The 27,801-nt window shown below is 40.5% G+C and overlaps 1 protein-coding gene across 1 annotated transcript; it reads right to left on the bottom strand.

The window, feature by feature from the left end:
* Nucleotides 1-1,901: 1,901 nt before the first annotated feature.
* Nucleotides 1,902-14,221, bottom strand: DLK1 (delta like non-canonical Notch ligand 1). Its single transcript, XM_069783455.1, has 5 exons — nt 13,861-14,221; nt 12,947-13,010; nt 12,372-12,502; nt 7,229-7,370; nt 1,902-3,217 (listed from the first exon to the last, which is right to left on the bottom strand). The coding sequence occupies exons 1-5, from the start codon at nt 13,928-13,930 to the stop codon at nt 2,476-2,478; spliced, it is 1,149 nt and encodes a 382-aa protein (XP_069639556.1). The 5' UTR covers nt 13,931-14,221; the 3' UTR covers nt 1,902-2,475.
* Nucleotides 14,222-27,801: the final 13,580 nt, after the last annotated feature.

Here is a 27,801-nt window from a genome sequence, read left to right on the forward strand (position 1 = left end):
GGTTGGTACCTCTGGCAAATGGGTAATATAGATATGCTGTTCTCTGTCCATTAATAAAAAAATACATAGAATAAACATAAAACTGAAGTGCTCTTTGTCTCCTCTTTGCCTTTATGTCAGTGTTTCTGCACAATGCTTGTTTTAAACTTCTTGCTTTGGAGACCTGTTGCAGGCTATTGATTCAAACACTGTAGCTTTCTCAATCTTAAATCTTTCTTATCATCCCAGTTCTCTGTCACATGGCGATGAGGTTTCAGAGCTATTGACTATGCTAACAGCACAGATATGAGAAACTCCCACACATATGTTTAATTCTTTTCTGGAACAGAGAAGCTAAAGACAGCTATTATTTTTTAGAGCCTTTCATGTTTAAGATAACACTGTTCCCCCTTGGAGAGTACAGCAGGACAATAGCAGCCTTCTACACTTCTGACACCACCAATGATAGGAAGGATACTAGGAGCTGAAATCTGTGGGTTTTTCCATGCTGAGCTAATGACCTTCTCTTCAGAGACGCTCTCCTCTCTACATATGAAGAAATACACTGTGATAGAGGAACTGCCAACTAGGTCACCATGGCCAAAACTCATGTGGCAGTTTATAATTGTGAATGATCACCACCTGGATTTTGTATTTGAAACACAGGCTCTGTCACTCAAAGCCTTGCTCTAGCCTGGAGCAGAGCAAGCTCTGAAGGCTGAGGGAGCCTCTGCTCAAAGGGAGGGGGAAGGTGAACAGCGAAGCCTGGAATCTAATCACCGATTCCTAGGGAATATCTACTGTTGCAATGGGGTTTGAATCAAAGCTGCAAGCTACCCAATGGAGTTATTTACTGTTTCTGATTATCTCTAAATTGAGCCTAACATATTCTGATCACAGAATAGATCACATTAAAATATACAGTACTGAATTACATGTTTAAACCTGTGGCTCATGTTTCCTGGCTTCAAATTCAATGCTGCTTACCTGGTTTTACCTTCATCTGGATTCTAAGTTAGTCATCTCCACTAAGACCGGTTGAAAACTTGCTGGGATTGATGAATATTTGTCTTCTCAACAAGAGTTTTGAGAGGGAGCATCTGCTTCCTTTGAAATTTTCATCCTGTTATCTAGAAGTCAATACTTTCCACAGTAGTATCTCAACATCACTTTTCCTGTTAGCTCTAACCTTTGCAGTACATTGTAATGCTATGATATGTGTGAATATTATCAGCAATACAGCAAACTTGCTATATACTCACAGCCATTAAAAGAGATGTCAACAGAAAAAATCCTAGCATAATGACCTGTATGTGCTTTAAGGCTTTTGCTTTTTTTTTTTTTTTTTTTTTTTTAATTTGAGCAGCTGTTAATGGATTTGCAAATAGCGTAGTTATCAGACTGCTTAGAAGAAACTGCTAAATGCTCCTATCTGGGGTGGCTGGGGAAGTAAATTGTTACTTAACAGCAGCTAAAGACACCTTTAGACGCTGCAGTTCAAAGTGATTTGGTTTCGTTGTTTGTTAAAGGGAGCAGCCAGCATCAGGCTGCCCTGTAGGGAAAGCTGGGAGACCCGGGAGGGTCATTCCCCAGGGTGGGACATGCCCCCACCAGCAACACAATCTCACAGAAGCTGGTAACAGGGGTCCCTCAACAGTCCCAGACACAGCAAGTGATGAACCAGGTCCAAGGACATTAAGACCTATTATTGCCCTCAGGCCCCTAATGATTTTGTGGCTTTCAGGAGCCTTTGCCTGTTTGCCAGTGCTGCTTTTGATTCTTGAAATCTTGGCCTCTCCTTGAAATATAACTGAGAAAAAGCAGAAATGAAGAACTAAGAGCAGCTGTCCTCTTTCAGGTGACAAGTTATCTTTTCATTTCTCCCCATGACACAGGTGTGAAGGATACTTCTCTCAGCAGAGTTCTTTGAGGAATATTTATAGAAAAGTCAGAATCAGATCTTTTACATCTCTACTAGGTCTCCAAACAGAAAGTATGACCAAAGACATTGAACACCTTTTTAACATTTTAGGATAGACAAATAGAACAGGGGCACTTGTTGCAGACTTTGTTGTAGCATAACATTTACAAATGAATAAATAAACCAGTATAGCCCTTAACTGCTGTTTATTTAAAAAAAACAAACATTACTGAGTAATTTACAGGTGCCGTATTTGCCAAATAAACTATTCACAAGACAAGAAAGCTGCAATATAGTTCCAGTGGTAAATTCCTTTTTATTTTACAAACAATAGCTGCCTTGAAAAGAAATCAAATTAACATTCCTTGCTCTTTAATGTTGGGGTTTTTTTAACCTTTTATTTTGGGGAACGAAAAATCCTTAACAATACAGATACATTATATTTCTTCATTATCACCCAGCACAAGCTACAGCAAATGTACCCGCAAATATTGAGGCCAATCACAGGCAATAAATTCAATCTATTTTACATATTGCTATGAAAAGTTGCAAGTTGCTGCTTGGCTTTCAAGGGCCTAGATGGCAGTGTAGTTCTTAGTGTAATTAGTCAATTTGATCTTCTCTGGGAAGATAATATTAACTGAGAGGTTTTCCCCATTGTTAGATTTCAGAAAAAAGTTCTTTTTCTTGCGTAGGAGATGACTATATTTGGCATTAGCAAGCCACATTTCACATTTTGAAAAAAACACAATCCCAGTTGTACCCAAGACAACAAGACATGTAAGCAAGCCCAGTACAACAAAACATATCACCTGGCTTCTACTGAGCAAGGGATCTGCATTTTGGATTGTTTCTTTCATTGTTATTTTCAGGATTTCTTGTTGTTGATGCACTGATCTGTGATGAGCTTTCGAGGGTGGCTTGTAATTCTGCATATGCTTTGCCTCCATATTCACTCCAGAAAGACTTGTGTTTTTGCTGGGAAGTTTGCAGGTCACACCCACAAATTCTGGTTTACAGATGCATTCGAATCCTCCTTGGGGATGTTCACTGCACGTCCCTCCATTCTCACATGGGCCACTTGCACAGAATATGACACGGCTGCTGCAGAGCTTTCCCGTATAGCCATGGGGACAAAAACAGCTGAAACCCCCACCAATATCTGTACATGTTCCTCCATTTTCACACGGGTTGGATTCACAGTCATCTCTATCTATTTCGCAGAAGTTGCCAGCAAAACCAGAAGGGCACAGACAGGAAGCATGGGGTGCAAAACCGTTGTCATCAATGCATGTTCCTCCATTCTGGCAGGGGGAGCTAGAATAGAGAACAAACATAGAATTGAATTGAAGTCCAACAAAAGAAGCTATTAGGAAACATTTTATATAATAAAAGGAGCTGGTTTTCTTTAGAAGAGCAAATTCCAAATGCAAACCCACTGAAGTCAATGACGTTAAATCAAGAATGAGTTTGTTCAACAGCTTTGTCAATACAGATTATAAATCTTCTGCCAACCCTTCGGGCAGGATTAGTACACCAGTATATAAATTCATCCTGAAGAGCTGTGAAGGGATTTTAAATTATTTCAAACATTTATTCAAATTAAGCTTCCCAGTGTTTTCATATGCTTAGAGCTATTTAGCTGAGCAACTATTTAGACAAGACTGAACAAAGACACTAGCAGCACGGCTTTCTTTTCCACCTGATTATTCACAAGATAATCTATGTATTGTACTGGCAAAGCAAAACACTCTGCCATAGCAGCTAGGCGTAAAGCTGATTGTTTTTATTCTGCATCTCCAGTGCTCCATGACACAAAAAATTTAGAAGCAAACACATACTTTCCTGCAAACTGCTGTTCGGCCAAAAATTTTGATAAATATAATTATAATAAAAAATATAAATGGGATAATTTCAGCCTTGGCAAAGGCAGCTGTAATGTGAGGACAGGACCATAGGAAACCAAGTATTTCTGCAAACCCTTTAAGAACTTCATAATTAATAACCTGGTACTATGTTTTAAGTGATGTAAATTCAAAGCTTACAACAAGCTTCTCTGACAACAACAGTTTTCCTAATACTTATAAATCTTTGAAGACATACAGCATATACCAGTACATAGTTGAAAAGTCCAAGCTGTTATTTAAGTGTTACATTTCCAGGTGAAAGCCCCAGGGGTAATGAACATTATAGCTTCATGAATGCTGACATTTCACATATGCAGCGGTCAGTAGCAATTGGCATTATGGTTTTCCATGGTGGGACACAGAGATTTAAGATATCTGTTGTTGTCTGAGTGAGATGACTGTGAAAGAGATATAAGCTCCTGACTACAAATGGTCCCTGACCAGCAGTTGGGTTAAGGTTGAGCTTCTCAAATGCCCAGCCATTGCTCTGGAAGTAGCTGTGATAGAGACTACCCCAAACACCTCTGGCTTTACTGGGGACTGAAACACTTGGTGGCCACCCATCAGGAGAGCCTGAATACTGAGGTAGAGAAATCATCTGGCTGTTTTTTCCTGCTTCCACATAAACTGCTCTGTCCTCTTGCATTGTTGTTCACTGTAGATGGTGACTGGAAAAAAGGCTACTGAAAGAACAAACTGCAAGTCTGGAAGCAGTATTGGGCAAGGAAAAGGTGTGGTTGCCCCTGGACTTTGACATAGCAGTTGTTGGTGACAACTTGAGGTGATAATGCAAACAAGGAATTTTGCCACAATCACTAGTCACCATGTCTGCTTTAAACAAAATATGGAAGCTGTAGTTGTAAAGTCCTTGAGCAAATGAGTGGTTATGGCCTATCTTGGAGAGTCTAGCACCCTTGCTTTACAGGTCCCATGGAAATCTGACAAGCTGTTTTGGATATGGCAATGTGTAGAAATTTGAACCCTCACGGGTGGGTTAAATTACAGTACTTTCTAGGGAAAAAGGAAGAAATGGCTGGAGAATGTAAGTGTAAAATTTTTTCTGAACCTTTCAGAAGTGTAAACAATTTAAATAAAAAACAGTTAAGGGGAAATGTGCAGAATTTTGAAAATTTTCTTTATTAATTACTGAGTTGCATTTGCCTAATTTTAGTCTATTTAAATAAATAAAGTATTAATATTAGTCTCCTTGAATAGCATCTGTTACTTTGCATTGGCATTTAACGCATGTTCAGCAAGGTGTGGTACATGAAGGGCTAGCTGTGGAAACAGGAACATACCACTTCTTTGCTTTCCAAATACTCTGCTTTCATTTTAGAAAGTACCACTCGCTGCTCTGCTTCAGAGCGAAACTTCAAACCATCACACAGATGTCACTAATGCAGATGTATCTGCCCGATTTTGTAAACAGACTAGAACAAACACTTTGATTTGTGAATTGGTTTGGCTTTATCTGTGAATATTAACTAAGGAGCCAGCAGCAGTGCTTAGTAATATCAACATTGTTAACATTAGCACTCAGGTAGAGCAGACATGAGATGACATCATATGATGAGGTCTCTTTCCAGGATGTGAGGTGCGCTCTCTGGTGGACTGTGAAGTATTAGCAGACATGGAGTGCTTATGCTGAGAACAGTTGTCTTTTTGAACTAAAAGCCAATTTGCAGAGCCTGCAGCTCATTTTCCTGAAAAAGACACAGCTTCCTAGAGAAAAAGAATTACTGCTTCTAGTATGTTGTTTCCTTAAGATAAATTGTTCATGATTTCCAGACTAGCTCATGAGCATTCAGTTCAAACACAGAGTACCGTCACAAAAATGTAGTTTCAGCAATTTAAAACCATGAGGATTTTAATCAAGTACATGGAACTAATCTGTGTTATTTTGTTGATGCCGTACCTCACCTGTTCTTTGGGACAATTAATATATGTCTATGTTGAATTACTGAAATATTTGTTCTACAGAAGAAATGTAGAGAAAGCAAGCTATTCACATCCCCTATGTTAGGCAAGTAGCTTGGATGTGATTCAAGGCACTTGCGAGGAACTTAAGTTTCCTCATTGTCAATGAAAAGAAATAGGGCAATCAGAGCAGTTATCTTAGAGGCTGAAAGTAAACCCAGACAGAACTGTGTGACTATCCCCCAATTAAAAGCAATGGCAAAAAAATTCCACTGACGTAAAGTTGTAAGAATGGCAATCCTTGCCAGAGACAGTAAGAGGCGTTAATTTTCCTTAAACAAGAGTGTACAAGTCCTCAGGAAGATTTAGTCATAAGGTAGATCTAAATATTCATACTTATCTATTGCTGAGCAAAAAGGGTACCAATATAGAGCTAAAGAAGGCAACCTCCAAAAAGAAGACTGTATTTTAAGGTGATAGTTTTACCAACCTTGTATACACCAGAAGGGCATTCTATATGCTTATGGGATCAGATCCTTGATGAGCTAGAAGACAGTGGAGACTTCTAGATTTCAACAAAAACACCAGTTCATGTTTTCTTTACCTTTGAAAGGTCATCCTTTTCTGAGGCAGTTCTACCAGTGATACTGCTGGAAGTTTTTCAGTCTGTACCCATTGCCTCTTGCCCTTTCACTGGGCACCTCTAAGAAAAGTCTGGCTCCATCTTTGCTTCTCCCCATCAGGTATTTATACCTATGGATAAGTTTCCCCAGAGCCTGCTCTTCTCCAGGCTACATAATCCAGCTCTCAGCCTCTCCTTATAGGAGAGAGATTCCCATCCCTTAATCATCTTCATTGGACTCACTCCAGTATGTCCATGTCCTTTTCGTACTGGGGAGCCCAGAACTGGACCCAGCACTCCAGATGTGTCTTACCAGGACTGAGCAGAGGGCAAGGATCACCTCCTTCAACCTGCTGGCAATGCTGTTCCTAATGTCCCACTTCTCTTAGAGAATGAAGAGCAGTGGCCTCCCACACCCTGTTCTGGTGGGAGTGAGATTATCTGCTTCAATAAACTATGGACATACCATTACGTGTCAGTTAAGAAAAATGACAGGCTGCTGGACTAGATGTTTTCGTGCAGACAGCTGGTGCGTTGGCTACTGTTCTTATTACTATATATGGTTTGTATATACAGTTATCTCTCAGAAGAGGTGAGGTTACTTCAAGTTTGTTTACAAAAATCATGGGAAGGCATAAATTCACCACAATAAAATGTGCAAATTATCACTTTTAGTACTGAAATCATGCACACAAACTCATGCTGATAATCTGTAAATCTTTACAATATGAACAGATCAGATTTGTAAAGTCTGATAAAATATCAGCAACTAGCAGAAGCATTACATATTTTAGCACAGAGATACTTCCACTTAGCAAAGAATTCTGAATAATAGTCAGTAGGAGTGTGGATCTTAAATTAATGTCAGAAATCAATATTTACCCATTAATAATGCAGGGTCCTTTTTTGAGATGGCAGTTTTTTCCTGTAAATCCCTGGGCACACAGACAAATATAACCTCCATCACCAGTCTCTATGCACGTTGAGTTATTGGTGCAGGGTTTTGCAGAACATGGATGAATATCTGTTTAAAAAAAAAACAGGGCTCAATTAATCTAATGAGAAAGAGCCAGTAAGTAGTATATAATACTTCAAATAAAATATAGCTTTAACAGTCCTTCACCCTGCAGTCTATAAATTCTGATTTATTCCTCCCTCTGTTAAAATAGAGGTCAGATTGTTCAACTATTGCAAGCACTTTCAGCTTGTTTCTCTCTGCCAAGCTCCCACTTGTAAAATACGTTTGAATTGTTCCAGTCTATAAATAAGTAATATTATCAATAAAATATTAGTATGGGGGAAAGAACTTCTGCATAGTCTAGCCATTCTTTCACAACCTTGGCTTCTCCATGAGCAGAATTCTGATAAAGCAATCAGGAACTGGGAATTCTCCCTGCTCCCTGCCCAGAGCCTGTCATTATGTGCTTATGAACAAACATTTCATAATAACAGAGATCAGCAAGTTACAAAAAAATCTCTTAAAATTTCATCTTTTGCTTGGGCTGCATCCAGCTCTTACATAACTGTAATGTAGTTCAGAAGAGAGAGCTGTATGACGTCTGGACCCAAAGTCACACATCTCATTTTCTTTACAATTTCCCTGCTGAGCCACTTCCCACTCAAATGATTACTGAATTTTTAAAATAATTAAAAATAAATAAACAAACAAGTGCATATTTTAGCCAGCTAATGGAGCAGCTGCAGAGAAGTGCTGACTAGAAAATGCCTTGCACACACATGGGCACACATACACTTTCTAAGAAGATGAAAAGGGATTTCAGGGCATTTATATTTAACTTTCCACAACATAACATGAAATGTAGATGATATCATGAGGTACTGCAGAATTTTAACCATAGCAAAATATTTCAACAGCCTTAGTTTTTGAATACAATCTTCCCTGGATAAGAGGCTCTATTTTCTAATGCATTAGACTGTTCTCATTGCAAGACAACCACTTTGCATGCACTTTGAGTGTAAGCTCCAATTTTCACAAGGACCAAAATAGCTTTGAATGCTTTTTGGAGCACAGTTGTTTGCCACCTATTTTCACAGGCTTTAAAGGCAGCTAATAAAGCATGAACTCTGATGCAGGAGCAAGGAAAGTCTCTGAAATACATATATGGATAGGTATGTATATATGTACACATATATATACATACATTACTGTCAGTAATTTATGTCAGGGATTTCATTTTAAAACATAACTTAAAAGCTTGTTGGAACATGTCCTTTTAAAACATAATACATAAATAGCCTCAAATAGCCCATTTTCTCTATTTTTCTCTAGGTTACCTCTCAAAAGGCCAACAACCAAGTGATTTACTTGCTTCAAGTGATAACCGAGTCTGAGATGAGAATTCAAAAATCAGGACAGCACATTTACACATGTATTATGAATGGCCACGATCACACTACCAGTAAATTAATATCTGTGTAAGACTAAGTTGTCATGTTGCAGTACATGAAGCAATCACTGAGTGTTTTTACGAGGAAAGCACACTTGGTAGTAGTTTACGACACAGCAGAATTTCTAGACCCTGTCTCACGCATGCCTAGGATGGGCATTAGAGGCTCCACCCGTACTCTCTTTGATGACAGCTTACCAACATGTGCCTTTGGCAAAGCAATCAAGTGACATGCAGCACAGTATACTCCGAGCTTACACCACATGTTGGCTTTTTAGCCAAACTGAGGCTAAGATTCAAGCGGGAGGTCAGGGACCCACTAACATGACTATGCAGGCACAGCCAGAGATGACAAGATGACAGAGGTGACTGATCTGATTTAGCAAGGTGGGTCATATACTCCAACTGGGCTGTCATTTTTTCCTGGAAAAAAATTGACAAAAATTGGCTTTCCCTTTGTTATGTTCAGTGTTTGATGTGGTTCCTGTACTGTGTAGTGTATGTCAGCTGCAGAGCGAAACTGCTGTGCAGCCTGGTTCCAGGTGTTCATATCCCTGAGTTCAAGGCTGTGTTTCCAGGATGGGAAGATGCCATGGCATTCAGTTAGGCAGGCTGGTGCACTCCATTGCAAAGAGGTTAACCAGCAGTGTTAACACTAATACCAACTCATGGATTTTTTTCTTAAAGTGCCATGCAATACGTGACTGCAATAATAGTCATAAATGACAACACTGGTCCTGCCCTACATGTTTACAGTGGATCAAGCCCAACCTATAATCTGCATGCCTCTAAATTACTGGGAAGGTCATTCTTGACCTGAACTGAGAACCAGGCTGCCCATAGTAAAACCAACAGCTACACAGTCAGAGGCATTAGCAAACCACTTAATGATCTAAAACTACTCCAGAAAGGAACTTCCATGATCCAAGCCAAGGAGACTGTACACTAACTTTTCTAGAAAGCAGAAGAAGAGATATCACCACTAGTCCAAATCATCTTTTTTCCTCCCATGCTTAGCAAACAAATAAGCTGCTGATCCTATATCTATATTTTACAAATATTTCAGGTGTTTGCAGTAGTGGCCAAATAAGCTTCAGACCCTCCCACAGTTTTCCATTCTGGGTTTTGCCATCCTTGTGAGTTGGCATTTGCTCATAGCTGGCAACATTAAAACAGTAGCTATGCCAGAAATTCCCTGGCAAATATTAAACTTTCTACAGCAGCAAAAAGGAAGAATTTCAAGAGAATGCCAGAACTGCATTACTCACGACACTTCATCAATCTCCACAGAAACAATACAAATGTAGCTTTCTAACATGCCTTATCTCATTACACAACTGAAGCTAAAAATGGTCTCCAGTAGCTAAAAAAAAAGGCACTTAATGTCATATGCATGTGAAAAATAAAACAACTGTGGCCTGCTCTCATCATACAGAAAAATTCAGTATTAGAAGAGAGAGGCAGGGAGTCTGCTACTTTATGGTAAGAAATTGGTGGGTTTGTATTTCCATATTTAAAAAACAGTTATGCATATACACCAGTGATCCCCCAAAGAGCAGGAGCCTTCAAAATCCTTCCTTCTTCCTAACCTGATCAAGGTTCAGTCAGTGGTACCTGTCAGTGAGTTATAGCAGTCGGTAATGACTTTATACAGTCAGGAAACTGACACCGACTTTTTGGCAGAGGATGATGAGATCAGTGGCTGAGCAATTAACCCATTTGAGCTTTCAGTGCTTTATTGGCTCAGGATAACAATTTGTAGCAACCTTCCAATAGCAAGAAAAGGAGGACGCTTCTCTTGATCCCTTGTGGCAAAACAATGCATTTAGAGTAGGTAAATCCACTGAGATGAAAGACTGTCAACATAACACGTCCCTGCAGATGAAAAGATGGTTAGTTCTTTTTGGCTGAATATTCTTGCAGCTTTTCATGGGGATTGAGATTCAAATTGGCAAAAAAGACTCTGAGACGACTCTGTGTGTTGAGAGAAATAATAGTTTCTAAACTTGAGCAAGGGATACCTTTTTTGTATTATATAACTATCTTAATGAATATGCATTAAAGTAATATTTTTCCATAAAGATATGGGTACAATTTCCAAAGCATTGTTTTGCATCCTAAGTACCAGTTGCAAGAAGGAAACATTGCAAGGCTCAGAATTGCAAAGATATATTAGAACTTAGAAATTCAGCTAGGCACTTACAGGTTTTAAAAGCATGCCCAGCTTGAAAAACTTAATATTAATTTACAGGAATCTTTAGATGCGAAGACGGTACCTTTAAAAATCTGGTCCTTTGGTGTCATTGACAAGCAATAGAACTGAGCCTCCTAAGGTGGCAGTGGGGGGGTGTTCTGGCTGGCTTTAGAAATCTATGATTGTAGATCACAGACAACAGAGGGACCCATTCCTCCCCACTAATTGTAATGAGAATCTAGGTGGCTGCCTCAGGTACAAACACATCTGTGAGAGATGTCCCGAACAACATCTCTGAGAGCTTACGGTCACATCTGCACCATCGCTACCGCAGCTCCTGCAAACGTACCAGGACTAGCTTTGAACTAAGAAGCCTGCCTATGCTTACGTGTGCAGCTGGTGAGTACGGGCTGCAAAACCTGATGAGAAGCTAAGTACCTGAGTACCTTGCACCGAGGTCCATGTCACTGCAAGGATGTGACCTACCTGAAATCTTCTGAGTCTTCTAGTTGTCTTGAAAATTTTATCCAGTTCAAACTGTGTCATCATTAATTACCGTTTTGGGTATGCACTGGCAGAACACATGCATGCTCTATAAATTATAAGCTGTATAACAACAGAAGTCTGAAAGACATGAAAAGAGAACGAGGCCCTGGACACCCGTCCTCTTCCAGCTGCAGCTCCGTGGGCGGAACAGGCACATGCTCCTGGATGCTCATGTGGTTTTGGCCCCCTCGGATCTCTGGCTGAACATTTGCCTGTGTCAGCCAAAATAAACCAGCTTAGCAAAGGCCAATTCTTCAGCTTGCTTATGCTAAACTGGCTCATTCTGACTGGCAAGGGGTGAGAGCATGCCCACAAGAGCTGTGCTTACCCCTCAGACCTGAGAGGGAAGTGGCAGCCTGTTCAGGCAGAACTTTTTCTCAGTTACACTAATGTTACTCCGCTGAATCAGCACTGGGTTAAGTAAAGGAAGAAATAGGCACAATATTTTCCTTTTCAAGAAATATTAAGAAAGTAGCATATATACAGAGAGAGAGAGAGAGAGAGAGAGAGAGAGAATGTGTGTTAGGTAAATATTTCAAATTATTTAATATATACAAGATCACTTGTATTTTTATAGGAAGGTCTTCTATAACTACAAGGGAGCAGTTATTTGTTGGCCTTGTCCACGATAATCAATGTTTAAAATAGAACGATGAGTTTATGCTTTGCTCGCACAGGTACACAGTTAAAGATACTGCATGCTTCTGCCTAAATTAGTATAAACGTTCCAGATTTACGGGCCGCTGCCCAGAATCCCCTTATTATCTGGCGCTAACATTCCATCTTTTGGAATTAGTTATCCAGAAGGACTTTTGCATGTCTGCAGCACCAGAGGGGGCTGTTTCACTTGCTCAAGGACAGGAAAGGCTGTACAAACCGATGTCACAGAGGCTGCCAACCCAGCCCTCCTCACAGACGCACTGCCAGGGCTTGGCACAGCTGCCGTGCAAACACCCAGGGAAAGGAACACACTGATTGCAAAGAGCACCCTGCCAACCAGGTTGACACCTGAAAGAGATAAAAGACAAGATAGAGGCATAGTTTATTTTTAAGAAACATAATTACACGGATGTTCCCCTTTTTGCGGCACAATAAATAAACTTTCAGATACAAAATTGGACTGTGCAGCACACTTCAACAAAAAGATACCCTCAATGCTTCTGGGATACTAGAAGCAGATTATGTGAAGAAAACCTTTTCATTCAGTGAGAAAAAAATACAGAAATGCTAATCAATGTAAAGACTTTTCTTACTGGAAAAAGTGGACTAAAAAGGCACCTAGATGTCTATGCTCTATGATTCCAGTTACTGTATCCTAATAGAGTGCTGTTTCATTACAGTTCCATATTTTCAGAGGGCAAATCATTTCAGCTTCTGTCTATTTTACCAGGGCTATGAATTATTGAAGCTGTTATGCCTGTGCTAATAGCCCTGTCTGACAGATCTTTTTACCTGCATTCACTGGGAAATTCACAAAATCCATTCTCTGGGTGGCAGCCACTTTTACAGTTCACGCCTGGAAGAAGAGATTTATGATACCAAACCAGAAAAAAGAGCACTCAGAAAAAAAATCGTATCGTGTCCTATACACATTACTGACGTTTTCAAAGAACCCAGACTGCGTAATGTTCTGGTTTTTTTCTTCAAACAGATTTTTTGCAACATAAAATTTTAAGTGAACTTAATCTGGAGCATGTTACAGTGTTCCTATAGGATAAGTGAAATGACACAAAGAATTAACCGCCAAAGAATACAAAGTCACTTTAGCATATGCAAAGCGTATGCAATATCACTGTACGCTACTTTAAAAGGGAAATTGCAGAACAGATCCACGTATGTCATTTCACACCGTGCCACTCCAAATGCCTCGTTTCAGAACTACTTGAAACACAAACGTACCTTTAGTCAGAAAAGAAATTCCATTTAAAACAAGTTAAAGTGTTGAATTCATTTCAACTCTACGTCGGATGAAAAAAAATCCAACACCCCCCCCCCCCCTCATTTTCATTCAGTCACGCACGAAGAAGGTAAGTTAAGGAGAAGAGGTCTCAGCCGCATTTTTGTGTTCGTTTCAAGTATTTGCATCGAGCAGCGCTCCTCTGGAATACCACCGTTAGCCCCTGCCACCCAACGCAAACGGCACAGGACGGCGCTCGGCGGGATGCAGAGGAAAACCTTCCCGACGACCACCAGCATCTCCGGCCGCAGCGAGCGCTGGGGCAGGCTCAGCCCTCGGGGGACACAGCCGGAGGGCTCCCGCCGCCTCTTCCCGCCCAGCCCCGGCAAACTCCCCAAACTTTCCCAACTCGCGTCCCCCAGCCTCCCCCCCCTTCACCGCGCCGCTCCCCGCCGCCCTCCTCCGTTACCTGGGGCCGCGGGGAGGACGAGGGGCAGCAGGCAGCAGCAGCCGAGGAGCCCGGCGGTGCCCAGCCCCATGGCCGGGGCCGCCCCGCTCCGCTCCGCGGGGAGCTCGGGCGGAGGGCGCAGAGCCGCCGGGCTCCGGAGCCGCGGGGCGGGGGGGAGGAGGGCCGGGAGGGAGGGAGAGAGGGAAGGGGAGGAAGGCTGCCCGCCTCCTCCCGGCCCCCGCGCCCTCCGCCCGCAGGCAGGGGACCCGCCCGGGGGGGACACGAGGAGGCAGCCCCCCGCTCCGAGCCCGCTGTCCTGCGCGGGGGCGGAGAGGGGAGCCGGGCACCCTGCGCGCCCCGGCTGAGCGCCGTGGCGGTGGCGGGCGAGGGGAGGTAGTCTTGAAGGAGCGGGAGGAGGGAGGGCTGGCGGGGGTGTGTTAAGCACGCCTCTAGGCTCGGTAGAACTTACTCCGGCTGGCCACGAAGAGCTCCTTTGGGGCTGGTCTTCAGAAATCTGAAGACTTCTCGCCTTAGTCGGTCGCGTCGGAGCGCCAGCTTTTCCGGGGAAGACCCCAGCAAAAGCAAGGAAGGTCAAATATTTTATGTTTCCGAGGCTAAGGGGTTAAACGCCCCCCCGCCCCGACCAACACCAGAACACCCCAAACGCTACCTTGAGCGGTCTGTTACACACGGAACAGGTCAAGAAGAAGCATTACTTCCACCACAAAGCAATTTAAATTCTGCATTTTCTTTCGTGACTCTTCCTTCTTCTTTTCTACCTTTTTATTCCTCCTTTGAGCTGTCCCTTATGGAAATAGACTGGCTATTTCGTAGTCTTTGTATCCTTTCTTGTTCTTTCTTTGCTTCTTTTAAAGAAGTTGTGCCTGGTTTTTAGGATTCCCGAGGGACCTGTTTTCTGCTTGCTGATGTAGTGCTTTCTTCCACCAGACCTCATTTACCAATTTGTCTGCATTTATGTGAAGCAACTAGAGATCCCTATAATATGGTAAGAAAACTATACAACCATCTGTTTTTCCTCTAGAATTACAATGGGCTAATTCAAAATTACCTGCCTGAAAATACCGGAAAGCACACATTAGCTTCACATAGCCCATTTACTGGTACTTGAAGACAATGATGTCACTTAGGTTGAAAAAGTTTGCTTCTACTAGTGCTGGCTTTTAGTTTTAACCAAGAACGGGGGAAGTGAAGGACAGAAAAAGGAAGAGCAGAGGAATGAAGGCTGGATTGAAAGAGACCACTTAGAAGTAAGGCGTGAGAGGCAGACGCTGCTTCTTCAAAGCTCTCCAAAAGTTGTGGTATCTGAAATAAGCTGTGCCTATCTGATTCTATAGGCACAGATTGCTTACACGCCTGTTCTGCTTCTCTTGCTTTCCTTTAACTACTGAAACACTACTTACCGTTTTGAAAAGGTTACTTTGCCGTCACAGCTTTCGCTGTAGCTCACCAGACCAAGCCTTGCTGGGGTACCGTGAATGACACTCTAGAGGACTGAAAATGTGAAGTGGTAATGATGACTGCTTAATCCTTTACTCTGCCCTTCTGTGATCCTGTGCTTTTCTGGGGTAAATATCAGCAACTCTTCATTAGTCTGTTCACTTTGCTTTTATTCTGACTTAGTTATTTGTTTACACTTAGGCTGTCATAGGACCAAGGTTGCTTATTCCTCCCTTATGACCTAACTTCTCTGCTTGGTGATGTAGAAGCCTTGTTATGTTAGACCTTTGTTCGCATTTTTTGACCAAGAGGCAACCTGGGTAGTTAAAAAGCTTATAAATGTTCTGTGATTTCAGTGATATTCCTATAGTAGCTTGACCAGCTGGTCAAAGGAAGGCTTTAAGCTTTCTGCGTTTCTCCTTGTGTTCTTTTTTCTTCAGAACTTAAGAGTAGAGAGTTTGTAGAATTCATAGGTTTTATCTGTACACTCATCACTGTCAAATTATCTGCTCTAATTTGCATTGTAAATATACACTCTGACATATGATGGCACGTTTCTTCTATTTTCTGAGTTAACTACTGAATATCAGCTGCATTATCCAAAACTGACATCTTATGAAAAAATCATTAGGAAAATCTTGTTCTCACAATCCTGTATATGATATGTTCTAATCACCATTGCAAACTTCAATTTTCATACTCTCTTTTTCTTGCTTGTTTTTCAGGCTTTTTAATTTTTTTTGCATAGATACACTGTTAGGCAAAAATAACCTATTTTTTAGAACAACTCCACTTTTTAATCTTCTGTGTCTCAGGGGTGCCTCTTGGATTGCTGAAATTAGGACAAATCTCCATTTTCCCATCTCCTGTACTTACTTCAAGAGTCATCTAAACAAACCCGGCTAATTTTATTTCCAAGAGGTCAGAATCCTTTTTGTTAGAGTGGAGTCTATCCAACATAACCAGAATCTGTTGGAACTGAATCTGCCCAGATACTAATCCAAAAATAATTTCAAAACAGAAACCCCAGCGTTCTGTAAATCCAGACTAATTCTCTTCTCTCGCCTCCTTCCACCTGAACAAACCAAACTACAAATAATTTTTACTTACCTTGTTTGCTGCCAAAACCACTCTGATCCAAATCTCCATAGTGTTCACAATAGTCCTTGAAAATTACAGTAAATATGTTCTGGCAGATCTCAGTGATTTCTACTGAGAATAGTCTTAATTTTTTTAATTTGGGTTTGTGCCCCGCCCCCCCCCGAGGTCTTTGCATTAGAAATTGGAAAGTAAAAATAAAAAACCTCCTGTAATGGTTGTCTGTGTATGGAGATCATCCAAGGTGTTAACGATTGTACCAATTTCTTCACCTAAAAATACTTGAGTGGTAAGTACAGACTGAGGAGTGCTGGTCTACTGAGCTCCCAACAGTCTACCATTCTTGGGAAACAGTTTCATGGAAACCTTGGGACCCTGGGAGATTTACTTTGGAACTTGTTACAGGAATCAGGGGCATCAGGTCATCAAAGACACTGACTGCAACAACTGAATCCAGAAAAAAGTCTTCACGGATCCTCGTCCAGAAACTGAGATACTGTTATTTCATTTGTTCCAAGAAAATGGCACACAGCAATCCTGCATTCTTAGGCAGGAATAATGAACATGTTCAAAGACCGAGCTGCTGGAAAAAACAGACTGAGATTGAGAATTTAACCTTGGTAAGAACTTCCTTTTGTACATTGAATGTAGAAACAGAGTGCTCCGACCTTCTGGACAGCAGCGTGCAAGCAACTTTGCAAAGTCTGGAAATCCAGAAGCAGCAAGGAATCATTGAAGTTCTGTCCTGGCTGGGAGTATTTATACTCTCAAGTGCCTGTTTGCCTGCTAATATAACACCTTTTGACTGCAGAGAAGTTCAATCAAATTTTTATTTCATTGTTGCAAGAATCTGGAGATGAAGAGTCTGCATAAGTGACAAGAAACGCAAAGCAAGTCATCAATATAACAGCTCCTACAGGTCCCTGCAAACTGCTAGTAGCTAAAAATCTGAGGCTAACAGCAGAGGCACATAGAAACCATGTGTGAAATCCCGCATGAGAGGAAGAAATAACTGTGATTAATTTGGGCTATCCTTAGACATATTACAAAGAGAAATAAAAAAGTACTAATTACAGGGCAGTGCCATCTCCCTTGCAAAGCAGGAATACTTTGCCAATGAGAGTATCTGAAACTCTAACATTATCAGTGGAGAGGTTTATCCTTTATCCCTTGAAGGGATCTCATCAGCCATGGATATACAAAGGCACAAAGTTTTAGGATCTGTTAACTAGGTTTACAAGTTTGTACTCCGTACTGTACTCTCTGAGTAGCATTGTCCATTAGAGAAAAGCTCATCAGATGCAGCTGGAGCCTTAAGGAACTATTTAACGCTTTTTATGTTAGGCTGTCCCATCCTCATGGGTGACTGAACAAGATGGGCTGAGCCAGCCTACAAGCTTGTCGGGGTTGAGGAGAGCATCCTCGCTCTCCTTTTCTCCGAACCTCCACACCGTGTCCCAGTTGCACAGTTGCATTTCTCCCCCCATGCCAGCTGTAATGTGTTACCTCTGGCTCTTCAGCGAGCTGATTCAGTATACTGTGCTGGCAGATGACTGACAATAAAAAAACATGAAATTATTTCTGCTGTCATTGTAGCCACTTCAATAACACGTTTCTGCTTTCACAAAAGGCAACAGGTGAGTGGGGAGACAGGCTTCTCGTCCGGCACCTTCTGTATCAGGGCACATAAACGAGAAAGTTCTTCTGCACAGAACAGATTTCACTACACACAGAAATAGCAGCTATCAACAGTTACCTAGAGATTGCCAAAATTTTTTTTTTTATCACAGTAGTTTTTTCCCATTGGAACAGTAGCCCGAGTGTGTAGAGCTAAAATATACAGCAGTAATTTACAGGAGTGAAAGCCAAACCCATTCCCTTGCCTAGCACTGAAAATCCTCATAACCTCCCTCTCTAACTATTGACAAAGCACTAGCTCAGTGCTATCTATCACCCAATTACTATAGCACAGAGAATTCTGCCAGCTGTTTTAGAAAATACATTACATGGAATCTTGGCTGCTCTGAAGACTGAGGCAAAACTTCCATCACTAGGGCAGCTTTCCACTGACTGTAGCAGTCTTGATTAAAAAATGAATGCAAATTTAACCTTTCTCAATGTTATTAAAGTCAGAGATTTTGCCATTTCTGAGATCATAGCCCAGCCCTTCTTTGATTTTGTAAAAAAAAAAAGCCCTAAATGTAGAAATTTGAAATATTCAGAAGATTCTACATTCGAAGTTATTCCACTGATAGATGCATGCACCTAGCGATTAAAATACAGGGTCAAGAAACTACTACATAGAAAGCAAATCAAGAAACAACAAACCTCCTTATTCTTCTAGTAGATTTTTTTTCCATCTTGCTATTCACAGCACAAAAGATGAGAGACTGGAGGAGAAATACATGTAGTATAAGCATAAAGTAAAATAAAATATATTCAGGAAATACGATTCTGTCACTAATGCAAACAAAAATGAGATCTTATCTGAAGATGTTACAAAAAGAATACACATGTATTTAAAGAAATCTAAGCAAAGACATTTTTCAAAGATGGAAATATCTTTGAAAAATAGCTGGAAAGGTATCACTATCATTTTATATAGTGCTGGGCTGTCTGTACTTGAAGTATAGAAAAATGAAGACACATTCATTGAAAGACAGCGTAAGGCTTGTGGAAGGACTTTTTTATTCTAAAGAGTGAGAAATGCTAAAAGATATATCCATCATAATGTGGCACCACAGGAAAGACAGAAGTGCAAAAATTTGTAGTGGGCAGAAGTAATGGCTAGAACTCTAGTTGGAAGAAAGATTAATTTAGCCTGGATATATAGACATTTTCTTTAACACTGAGGTTGAGCAGAGAGTATGACAGTTTGCCACCAGAGTAGAGGTAAAATAATTAGATATCTTTAAGGAAAGGTTAAGTACACTTAAGGGAAGACTAATATAAAACCATCATTGCTTGAAGCAGGTGTTTGGATTAGATTATCCAAGATGTCCCTTTCAAAGCCATCATTTATGGTCCTGCAATACCTTTTGGTCAGGAAAACTTTCCTTTGCAAACTGATGTTAAAAAAGCCTGTATCCTAGGAATTTTTAAAAGGTGCTTGACAGTTTGACAGATGTTAATATTAGCTAGGAAGTTTGTGTCATAATATGTCCAACATATCCAACACGCTTTACCTACTTGGAGATGAAGATAATTTTCAGTTTGTAATTCACACCACCCTATAATGTTTTATTTTCCTGCAGTGTGAAAGATTTGGTGCAGTGAATATGCACCTAGATTCTTAATAGTCAGCCAGTAAACAGGACATTTTTGTTACTGTGTTAGCGATATTACATTTTAAAATACATTTTTAAGTACTTTCCTGAGGCTAGTAAAGTAATTTTACTTCCTGTATAAAACATAACTAGATCTGAGACTTCATTTCAGGGCAGGGGCTGCCTGTGTGTACACAGGAGAGAAAGCAAGAGAGGGAGAAACAGTCTCTCTATTAAGGCACCAGGTTCTTATGGTTTTCTGAATTGACAGAATAAATTATTCTGTCTTCTGGCTGAAAGAGATATTTATAAAGAAAAATGGGCAGTTTGCTGTGAGACAGACATAGATCAAAATGAACAGCTTAGTTTTAACCACATGGAGTTTGAAATGATAGTGAGCCATCGAAGATTACGTGTCTGAGAGAGGGGAAATTCAGCATTGAACCACTGTTCAGGTTTTTTGGAAAATTGTCCACTTATGGATAATCCAGAAAGAGAAAGAATTGTCGTATATTTCTGAGTGTGTGTAGAATCTACTTATATATAATCTTTATAATATATATCTCTATATATGATATCTAAATATGGATAGTGAGCAGGAAAACAAACAGATACAGGGGAAGTACATAACAGAAAAAAATAAATGCATGAAGAAATCTTATTAAAAAATATCATTTATCAGTACAAAATAGAGGTACTCTGAGAACTTACAAAACTTACACTCTGAAACCTCTAGCGTCTTCTGATACTAATAGTTTCAACCTGAACTCTGACACTTAGAGGTGCCTGCTGTTTTTAAAGCTTTGAACTGGCCATGATGGAGGCTTTAGGTGCTTGCAATAGCCCAGGGAGAAGTTGGTGTTTGGCAAAAAATAAGTCAAAAACAATCAACACACCTTTCTAGACTCATTACTACTGTCAGAACTCTAGCTGGTATTCAATTTTTGATTTTGTCTTAATGTCAGCTGGATTTTTTTGCTAACTACAGAAGTAAGCTCTTATTTTCACTCTTAGTGCTTTCTCTGGTTTTGTGCCATTTTAAAAGAAAGATGCTGTGTTTACTTCCATTGTATACAGCTCCTAACAGTTCCATTATTGTTATTTATACACACTGACATATGGGTATTTATTGTCTGCTGTTTCCTGTTGCATGCAAAAAGTTTTTGGTGTTTTTACTTTGTCTTCTGACAAAGAAACCAGAACTTTCCTCTACTCACTTTGTGTTGTTTAGTTGTTTGTTTGTTGTTTATTTTTTCCAATATATATGTTTATTTGCTTGAATTCCTTTTTTTTTATATACCTCTACTAATATTAGAAATCAGGTTAGCTTAACTCTGTTGTAGTCCCAATTCATAGTTTCTTTTTTGGTTCCCCCCTCTTGCATTATAAATATTGGTATGCTGTACAATTCTTTCCTTTTCCATACTGTTTCTAATTAGTTTCTCTGCTGCTATTTTTTAATGTGGTGTCTTATCATTATGGTTTTCATTGCTTTTTTAAATGATAATGTTAAACTATAAAATGGAACCTAAACTAAGTTCTATTTGCATTATTATGTTTACTTTGCATTTTGTATAGGTCTATTTAATCTTTATTTTGTTACAGTATATTATATAGCCATCAGTCGAAAATTATCAGTTTTGATGAATTTTCTACTGTTCTCTCTCAATGCATTTTTACCTCCTGGGTAAGAGACACATGAAGAAACTGCCTCAAGAGTATTATTCCACTTGTAAATGTGAAGATAATATTTTATAACAATTGGTGCCATGAAAATAATTATTTGAGAAATAAAAAGAACCCAAACCAGAAGGAACTTCTGATGGGAATAATAAAGCTGAGCATGCCAGAAGCAGTCCTGTTTGCCATAGCCAGAAGCTCTTTTCATCAGTCTAGCACCAAGAACAAGAAAAATGGAGATTGGCAAAATATCAACCCTTTATACACAAGTAATATTGAGAAAGGAATTTTCACAAAGATGTACAACCTCTTAGCCCTTGGTTTAGTTTATGTCTCAGTTCTGCATTTCCTGGGAAAACTTTTTTCTTTCTAGCCTTATCTTGAAATGAAAGAATTTACAAGTGAAGGACAAATGTTCAATAATGGTACCACGATAATATATTTAATTGTTAATACTGGTAAATACTTGCAGTCAGGAAGCCTGAATTCTCACATAACAAAAGGCACAACTTTTTGTCCTGTAATTCCTGTGTCAGTCCTAAAATATTCTATAACTTTGGAAAGACAATTTTCAGTGAAAGATTTCCAATGAAACAAATTAACTACTTCAATAAGTTGATCGAGTACTTAATACATATTAATGTAGAAAGCTCAGTGATAGGAATGATTCTATAAAGCACAGTCTGAGATTAAAACTAGAAATTAATTAACCAGGTATGTCATTGTTGTTGTTGTGCCTGAAACACCTCCATTCCTTAGTGGTGAAAATTAAGTAGGTGGCTGAGGCAAGACCAAATTAGCTGTGACTTGTTCTTCCCCGAATCAGATCTAACTGATAAGCTTTTTGCAAACCAAATAAGGACAAATAACTTGACATGCAAGAATGAGTTTTTTCACTCACTGCAGAGTATGCTGAGATCCTGCATTTGCACTAGTTTGTTGTTGGCTGCGTTTCACAAAGAGAAAAGCTGAGGCATAGAGAAGGAAAATAACTAGTTCAAACTCACACTTGTGGCAAAGTCAGGTACGCACGGTCAGGTCTGCTGCATCCCTGTTTCTTCTTCTTACTATATTGCCACCTTTGGAGTGAACCACAATCTTGGAAAGAGGAAGAAAGAAATTAGAGAGGAAAAAAAGAAAAGGAGCTATTCAGTACAGGTCATGTTAAAAACTGGAACTGAATACAGAGTTCCCTTGCATTCTGAATTTCCAATCCTGATGGCTATTGGCAAGGGAAATACTGGTTCTTTGTGTCAGAAGTGAGCACATTTTCAGTTTGCCAAACTAGTATGAACTATGGATCTTCTGCTGGAAGGTTTATGTGCTTACGTTCTTGAAATAGTCATTTTTTTTGTGTTTGTCTTTTATCACCTTTTTCACTGCTACCCTGAATTATGCTAGCTATAAATTGTTCACGCTTGCATGTCTTCTATAAACTAATTAAATGTTTCGCTACATATTGTTTGTCAATGTTGAACACATGCACAAATATGATATTTCTCTTCCAAGTGCAATACCCCTTAGGCATTTTGTTAAAAAGTGTGATTTTCCTGCTATTCCCTTCCCATCTTCAAACAGAAATGTGTCATAAATCTTTTGACTTGTGCTCTCTTGCATAATGCAGTAACATTGAATAACTCAGTTTTCTGATTTAGTAATGTTCACCATTACTATCATATAGATTTTGATCTATTCTCCCCCTTTTTTTTATACCTTACAAAATTAATTTTTTAGATGGTGCTACACAGTGGACACAACAGGGTTTTGGGAACTGGAAACAGAACAAAGAATCTATCATATATTACATGATCACTGGCTTGCATTCTGCTTACTATAGGTAAAAGCCTCTAGTGACAAGAAGCAGAATAAAAAGCTATCCCTTTAACTGCAGCTCTGGTAAGCAATGGCAACCAGGTCTGATACAAAAGATACAACGATGCTTTCAATTATGTTTGCATAAATGCAGGAATCTACTGATTTTTTGCTGATATGACTACTGTATTTTATTATTATTTCATCTGCTTGTGTCTGTGTCTTATTTTAAATTTATAAATTCCTTAGGTCAAGGACTGCCTTTTTATATTGCATTTCTAAAGTACCAGTCCCTGTGATGGGCTCCCAGTCATTTTGACAATACCAAGATGATTTGATATTTGTGTTGCATTAAACATCTCGCAACTGCTATCAGGACTGTAATCTGACTGGACAGGGCACTGTATAAATAGATAGAAAGGTACAGTTTTACTCAGAAAGAATTTGAAAGAACATAAAAATGAAAGCAGAACAACAGACCAGGATATAACCACACCCAAATAACATGACCATGATGATCTAGAAAAGAGTACACTATCCCCATGGCTCTGAAGGATGGGGTTTTCTTATTTTTTCAACATTTGTTTGTGTCTGTTGGGGAAAGTATGAGTATGTACAGAACCTGTGCAATGTTATATTATTATATTATTTTTGAGGCTGAAAAGTCAAGCCCTCAACAGATAGGAAATGCAACAATTAAGATCTTTATGCAAACTTAATTTGGCTTTTTGTGATTATGCTTTCTAATTCCATCTGCAATCTCATCATTATATGCTGTGTTTTTTTCATGGTACATCTACCTGATTGAGTACTCACCTTTTAAACAGCTTTTCTGTATTTTTTTACTCACGTGGCTCTTGTGCCTTATCCCCTGCACTTTTTAAAACCTGTCCCGAAGACAGAGTTATTGAACTTTCTCTGAGACTCTTCATGCTGTTTGCATGAACATCCAACAGCTACACAAATAGAAATGAACATATTTTCAGAATATCTCTGTAACGCAAGGCAGTACTCGTACATCCATTTTATATCTGGAGGACCGAGGAACAACAGAAATTAAAGTAAACAGTTCTTGTTTGTTCTGAGTTGCCAATGGAAGATGTTTTTTTCAGTGCATTTAGCACATTAGACTTTCAAAGCACAGCTCTCAAAGACATGAAAGGCAATGGTGAAAGCGCAATACCTTATCAATTCAGGCTCAAGTGAGAGACTCAGATAATGAGTAGAATGTAATTGCCACACATGAATAGTTTGGCTCTAGTGACTTGCCTAACATCGTAGACAACATCATGGAGAGAGGCAGGGCAGAAGATAATGCTGCAGAAGCTTTAATGCAGAGATCAGACTTTCTCCTCCTGCTTCCATCTGTACACACCTTCTGACCTGTGGGCCTGCGGACGTTTCACAGCACAGCCATAGCTCATTTTCACAACAGGCTGCTCCATAAAACTGAGCCCCGATTCCTGTCACAATAAAAGTGTGTGACCTTTAAGTAAACTTTCCATTGTAATAAAGTCATACAAGCTGGCTGAGAAAGGATTATACAGAGAAGTGCATTTCCAATGCTTTGCGAGCCTTGTGTTGTTTTAAAAGCAGTGTGCAGGTAATATTCTGCTTTTTTTTTTGGATAGTTTGTTTGTTTTTAAATCAGAAACAGGAGCAGAATATCCCATAATGTGGCATCATCCTGGTGTCCTCCTGTGTTTGCCTGTGTTGGCAACATCTAAAGGTACTGCACAGAGCTCTGCAGTTTGAGCTGGTGAAGTAACTGCTGGCCATGGCAAGTTGTCCTTCTTAGTGGGGCAATGAGACCCTTTGCTGAGGAGTTTTACACGTATTTGCTGACAGAAGATGAATGGTGAAACCTATGAATTTTTAATTCTGTTCCAGGCATAGCTCCCGCTGTTTCTCTGTACGATCAATCCCTTCTGCCCCATGTTTCCAGCATTTCCTCATTAGAGTATTTTATAGCTCTTGGTCCTGTCTCAGTCTCTGTTACCCTTTCTTGGACTTCTCACACCAGTCCTCCTTTGCAATCAGTCCCACTATCTCCTTTCCTAGTCCTCATGCAATCTGTCCTGCTCCTTTTCCTCACTTCACCACTGCTCTCTGGGAAGCTGCGACTTAATTTACTGCATCTCCTCTCACTCCCCGTGGCTGCCTCCTGTGCTTCTCTGTTCTCATTGAAGTGATTCTTCATCTGCAAAGCTGCACCCAGTACATTTTCATTACAGGCTTCGTCCCCACAATCTGCTTGCCTGTCCAGTCCCAGTTCTTCCCCATTATAAAATCCAGAACCCTTCTTGTCTCTTCTCATTTGCTCACACATTAGATCTGGTCTCTGAAAACAGCTAAGCACTGGCTTTAAGTCTTCTTCTTCCCACAGGAAAGATGGGGAGGTGTGCTGGTTTTGGCTGGGATAGAGTTAATTTTCTTCATAGTAGCTAGTATGGGGCTATGTTTTGGATTTGTGCTGAAAATAGTGTTGATAACTCCGAGATGTTTTCGTTACTGCTGAGCAGTGCTTGCACAGAGTCAAGGCCTTTTCTGCTTCTCACCCCACCCCACCAGAGAGCAGGCTGGGGGGGCATAAAAGGTTGGGAGGGGACACAGCTGGGACAGCTGACCCCAACTGACCAAAGGGATAGTCCAGATGATATGGCATCATGCTCAGCATATAAAGCTGGGGAAGAAGTAGGAAGGGGAGAACGTTCGGAATGATGGCATTTGTCTTCCCAAGTCACCATTACACGTGATGGAGCCCTGCTTTCCTGGAGAAGGCTGAGCACTTGCCGCTGATGGGAAGTAGCGAATGAATTCCTTGTTTTGCTTTGCTTGCTTGTGTGGCTTTTGCTTTACCTATTAACCTGTCTTTATTTCAGCCCACAAGTTTTCTTACTTACACTCCTGTCTCTTCCCCATCCTGCTGTGAGGGAGGTGAGTGAGCAGCTGCGTGGTGCTTAGTTGCCAGATGGGGTTAAACCATGACAGGAAGAACTTTTTATCAGGGACTGTAGTGACAGGGGTAATGGTTGTAAACTGAAAGAGGGTAGATTTAGATTAGATATTAGGAAAACTCTTTACTGTGAGGGTAGTGAGGCACTGGAACAGGTTGCCCAGGGAAGCTGTGGATGCCCCATCCCTGGAAGTGTCCAAGGCCAGGTTGGATGGGGCTTTGAGCAACCTGGTCTAGTGGAAGGTGTCCCTGCCTGTGGCAGGGGGGTTGGAACTAGATGATCTTTAAGGTCCCTTCCAACTCAAACCATTCTATGATTCTATGATTCTGCTGATCATCTTAAACTCATCTTCTTGTCTAGTAGCCTTGGTCTTCCTCTTGATCCAGCTCCCATCTCAAGAGTCTGCTTACCTTTTTCAGACTACTGTCTCATCCTCCCCTTGGGGGACACTGCATTTCAGTCTCTGGCCTGCAGCATGCACGGCATGAACAAAATGTGTTGGGGTCTTATCTGGTAAACACTAAGAATTCTCTGCCGAGATGTGTAAACGACAATTTTTCAGGGGCTTATATCTTATTTGGAAAAGAGCAGATATTCATAAGGAAAACAGGAGGCATGCCCTGAAGGAAACTGCAGCATGTCATGATAAACTGCATATCCCTGCTCTGTACCATGGGGACAGGGTAAAGTGTGGGAAATTTGTCTAAATTTTTTTTTTTAAGATTACCATAATTTTGGCCCAGCTCTGTGTCAACCCTATCCTGAGTCTTGGCAATGTTTTAGGAACTTTGGCTGACAATAATTACATAAACTTAAGGAAAATACCTTCTTCATGCAGATGTCTGGCATACACAATTCCAGCTGGAGTAGCTATAAAATTGATTAAGTTCTCATCTGTCTGAAAACAAGGCCTCATGACAGAAAGTGTCTTGCAATGTAAAGGCTAGGTGATGCTGAAGCAGTCCTACCAGAAACTATGGAGAGTGGCAGGGTGGGTGTGAGCTAATAGGACCACAGGAGTAGAAGATGAAGTGTCAGCAGAGGATTATTACAGAATACACAAAAGAATGGGAAGGAGGAAAGGAGGAAAGAATGGGAATAAAAAACCCATGACAAAGGAGAACAGGACTGGAAGAGTGAGAAAAGCACAGGACAGAAGAAGTCAGAAGAAATCAGTGCTCAGCAGACACAGAGCTTCACACTCCTCAGAGGACTCCCTCATCCCCTTGTCTCACTACATCACCTCATTTTCCAGTTACTCCACCACCAGCACGTGGCTCAGCCATTCCCATTTTATTGCCTTTGCTTTAGTAGTGTGTTTCCCTCTACTATCCAATGATTTCTTGTAGAAGAGATCATCATCACTGGTTCCTGGCAGCTGCTTTCACTCCAAAGCCCTTGTCTTCACCCTCTGAGTTCATAGAGCTAAGCATCTGCGTGTCCCTGAGCTCCTCAAGAGGTACCGTGCCCAAGGGCGGATTAGGAAGGGAACTTGGCTCAGTCTCGCAGAAGCTCAAAGACACATTCACGCTCGTGCTGTGATTTCTCTTATACACTATGCAACAATGAAACCGAGCAGGAGTGGGATGACCCATTTGTTTGGTTGCCATGACAATGTGTCACCCAGTGCAGAATACTGCTCTGAGCAGCCTTGCTGCTTGGCTGCTGTGGGCTGACGATACTCTAAAAAA

This window comes from Haliaeetus albicilla, chromosome 5 (genome assembly GCF_947461875.1).
Source record: "Haliaeetus albicilla chromosome 5, bHalAlb1.1, whole genome shotgun sequence".
NCBI lineage: Eukaryota > Metazoa > Chordata > Aves > Accipitriformes > Accipitridae > Haliaeetus > Haliaeetus albicilla.

What these genes read in the sequence shown, in the direction of transcription:
- DLK1 (XM_069783455.1), bottom strand. Translation starts at nt 13,930, where the DNA reads ATGGGGCTGGGCACCGCCGGGCTCCTCGGCTGCTGCTGCCTGCTGCCC. An exon ending in CGTCCTCCCCGCGGCCCCAG is followed by an intron (nt 13,011 to 13,860) that starts GTAACGGAGGAG and finishes CTCTTCTTCCAG; the next exon opens with GCGTGAACTGTAAAAGTGGC. An exon ending in GAATTTCCCAGTGAATGCAG is followed by an intron (nt 12,503 to 12,946) that starts GTAAAAAGATCT and finishes TATCTCTTTCAG; the next exon opens with GTGTCAACCTGGTTGGCAGG.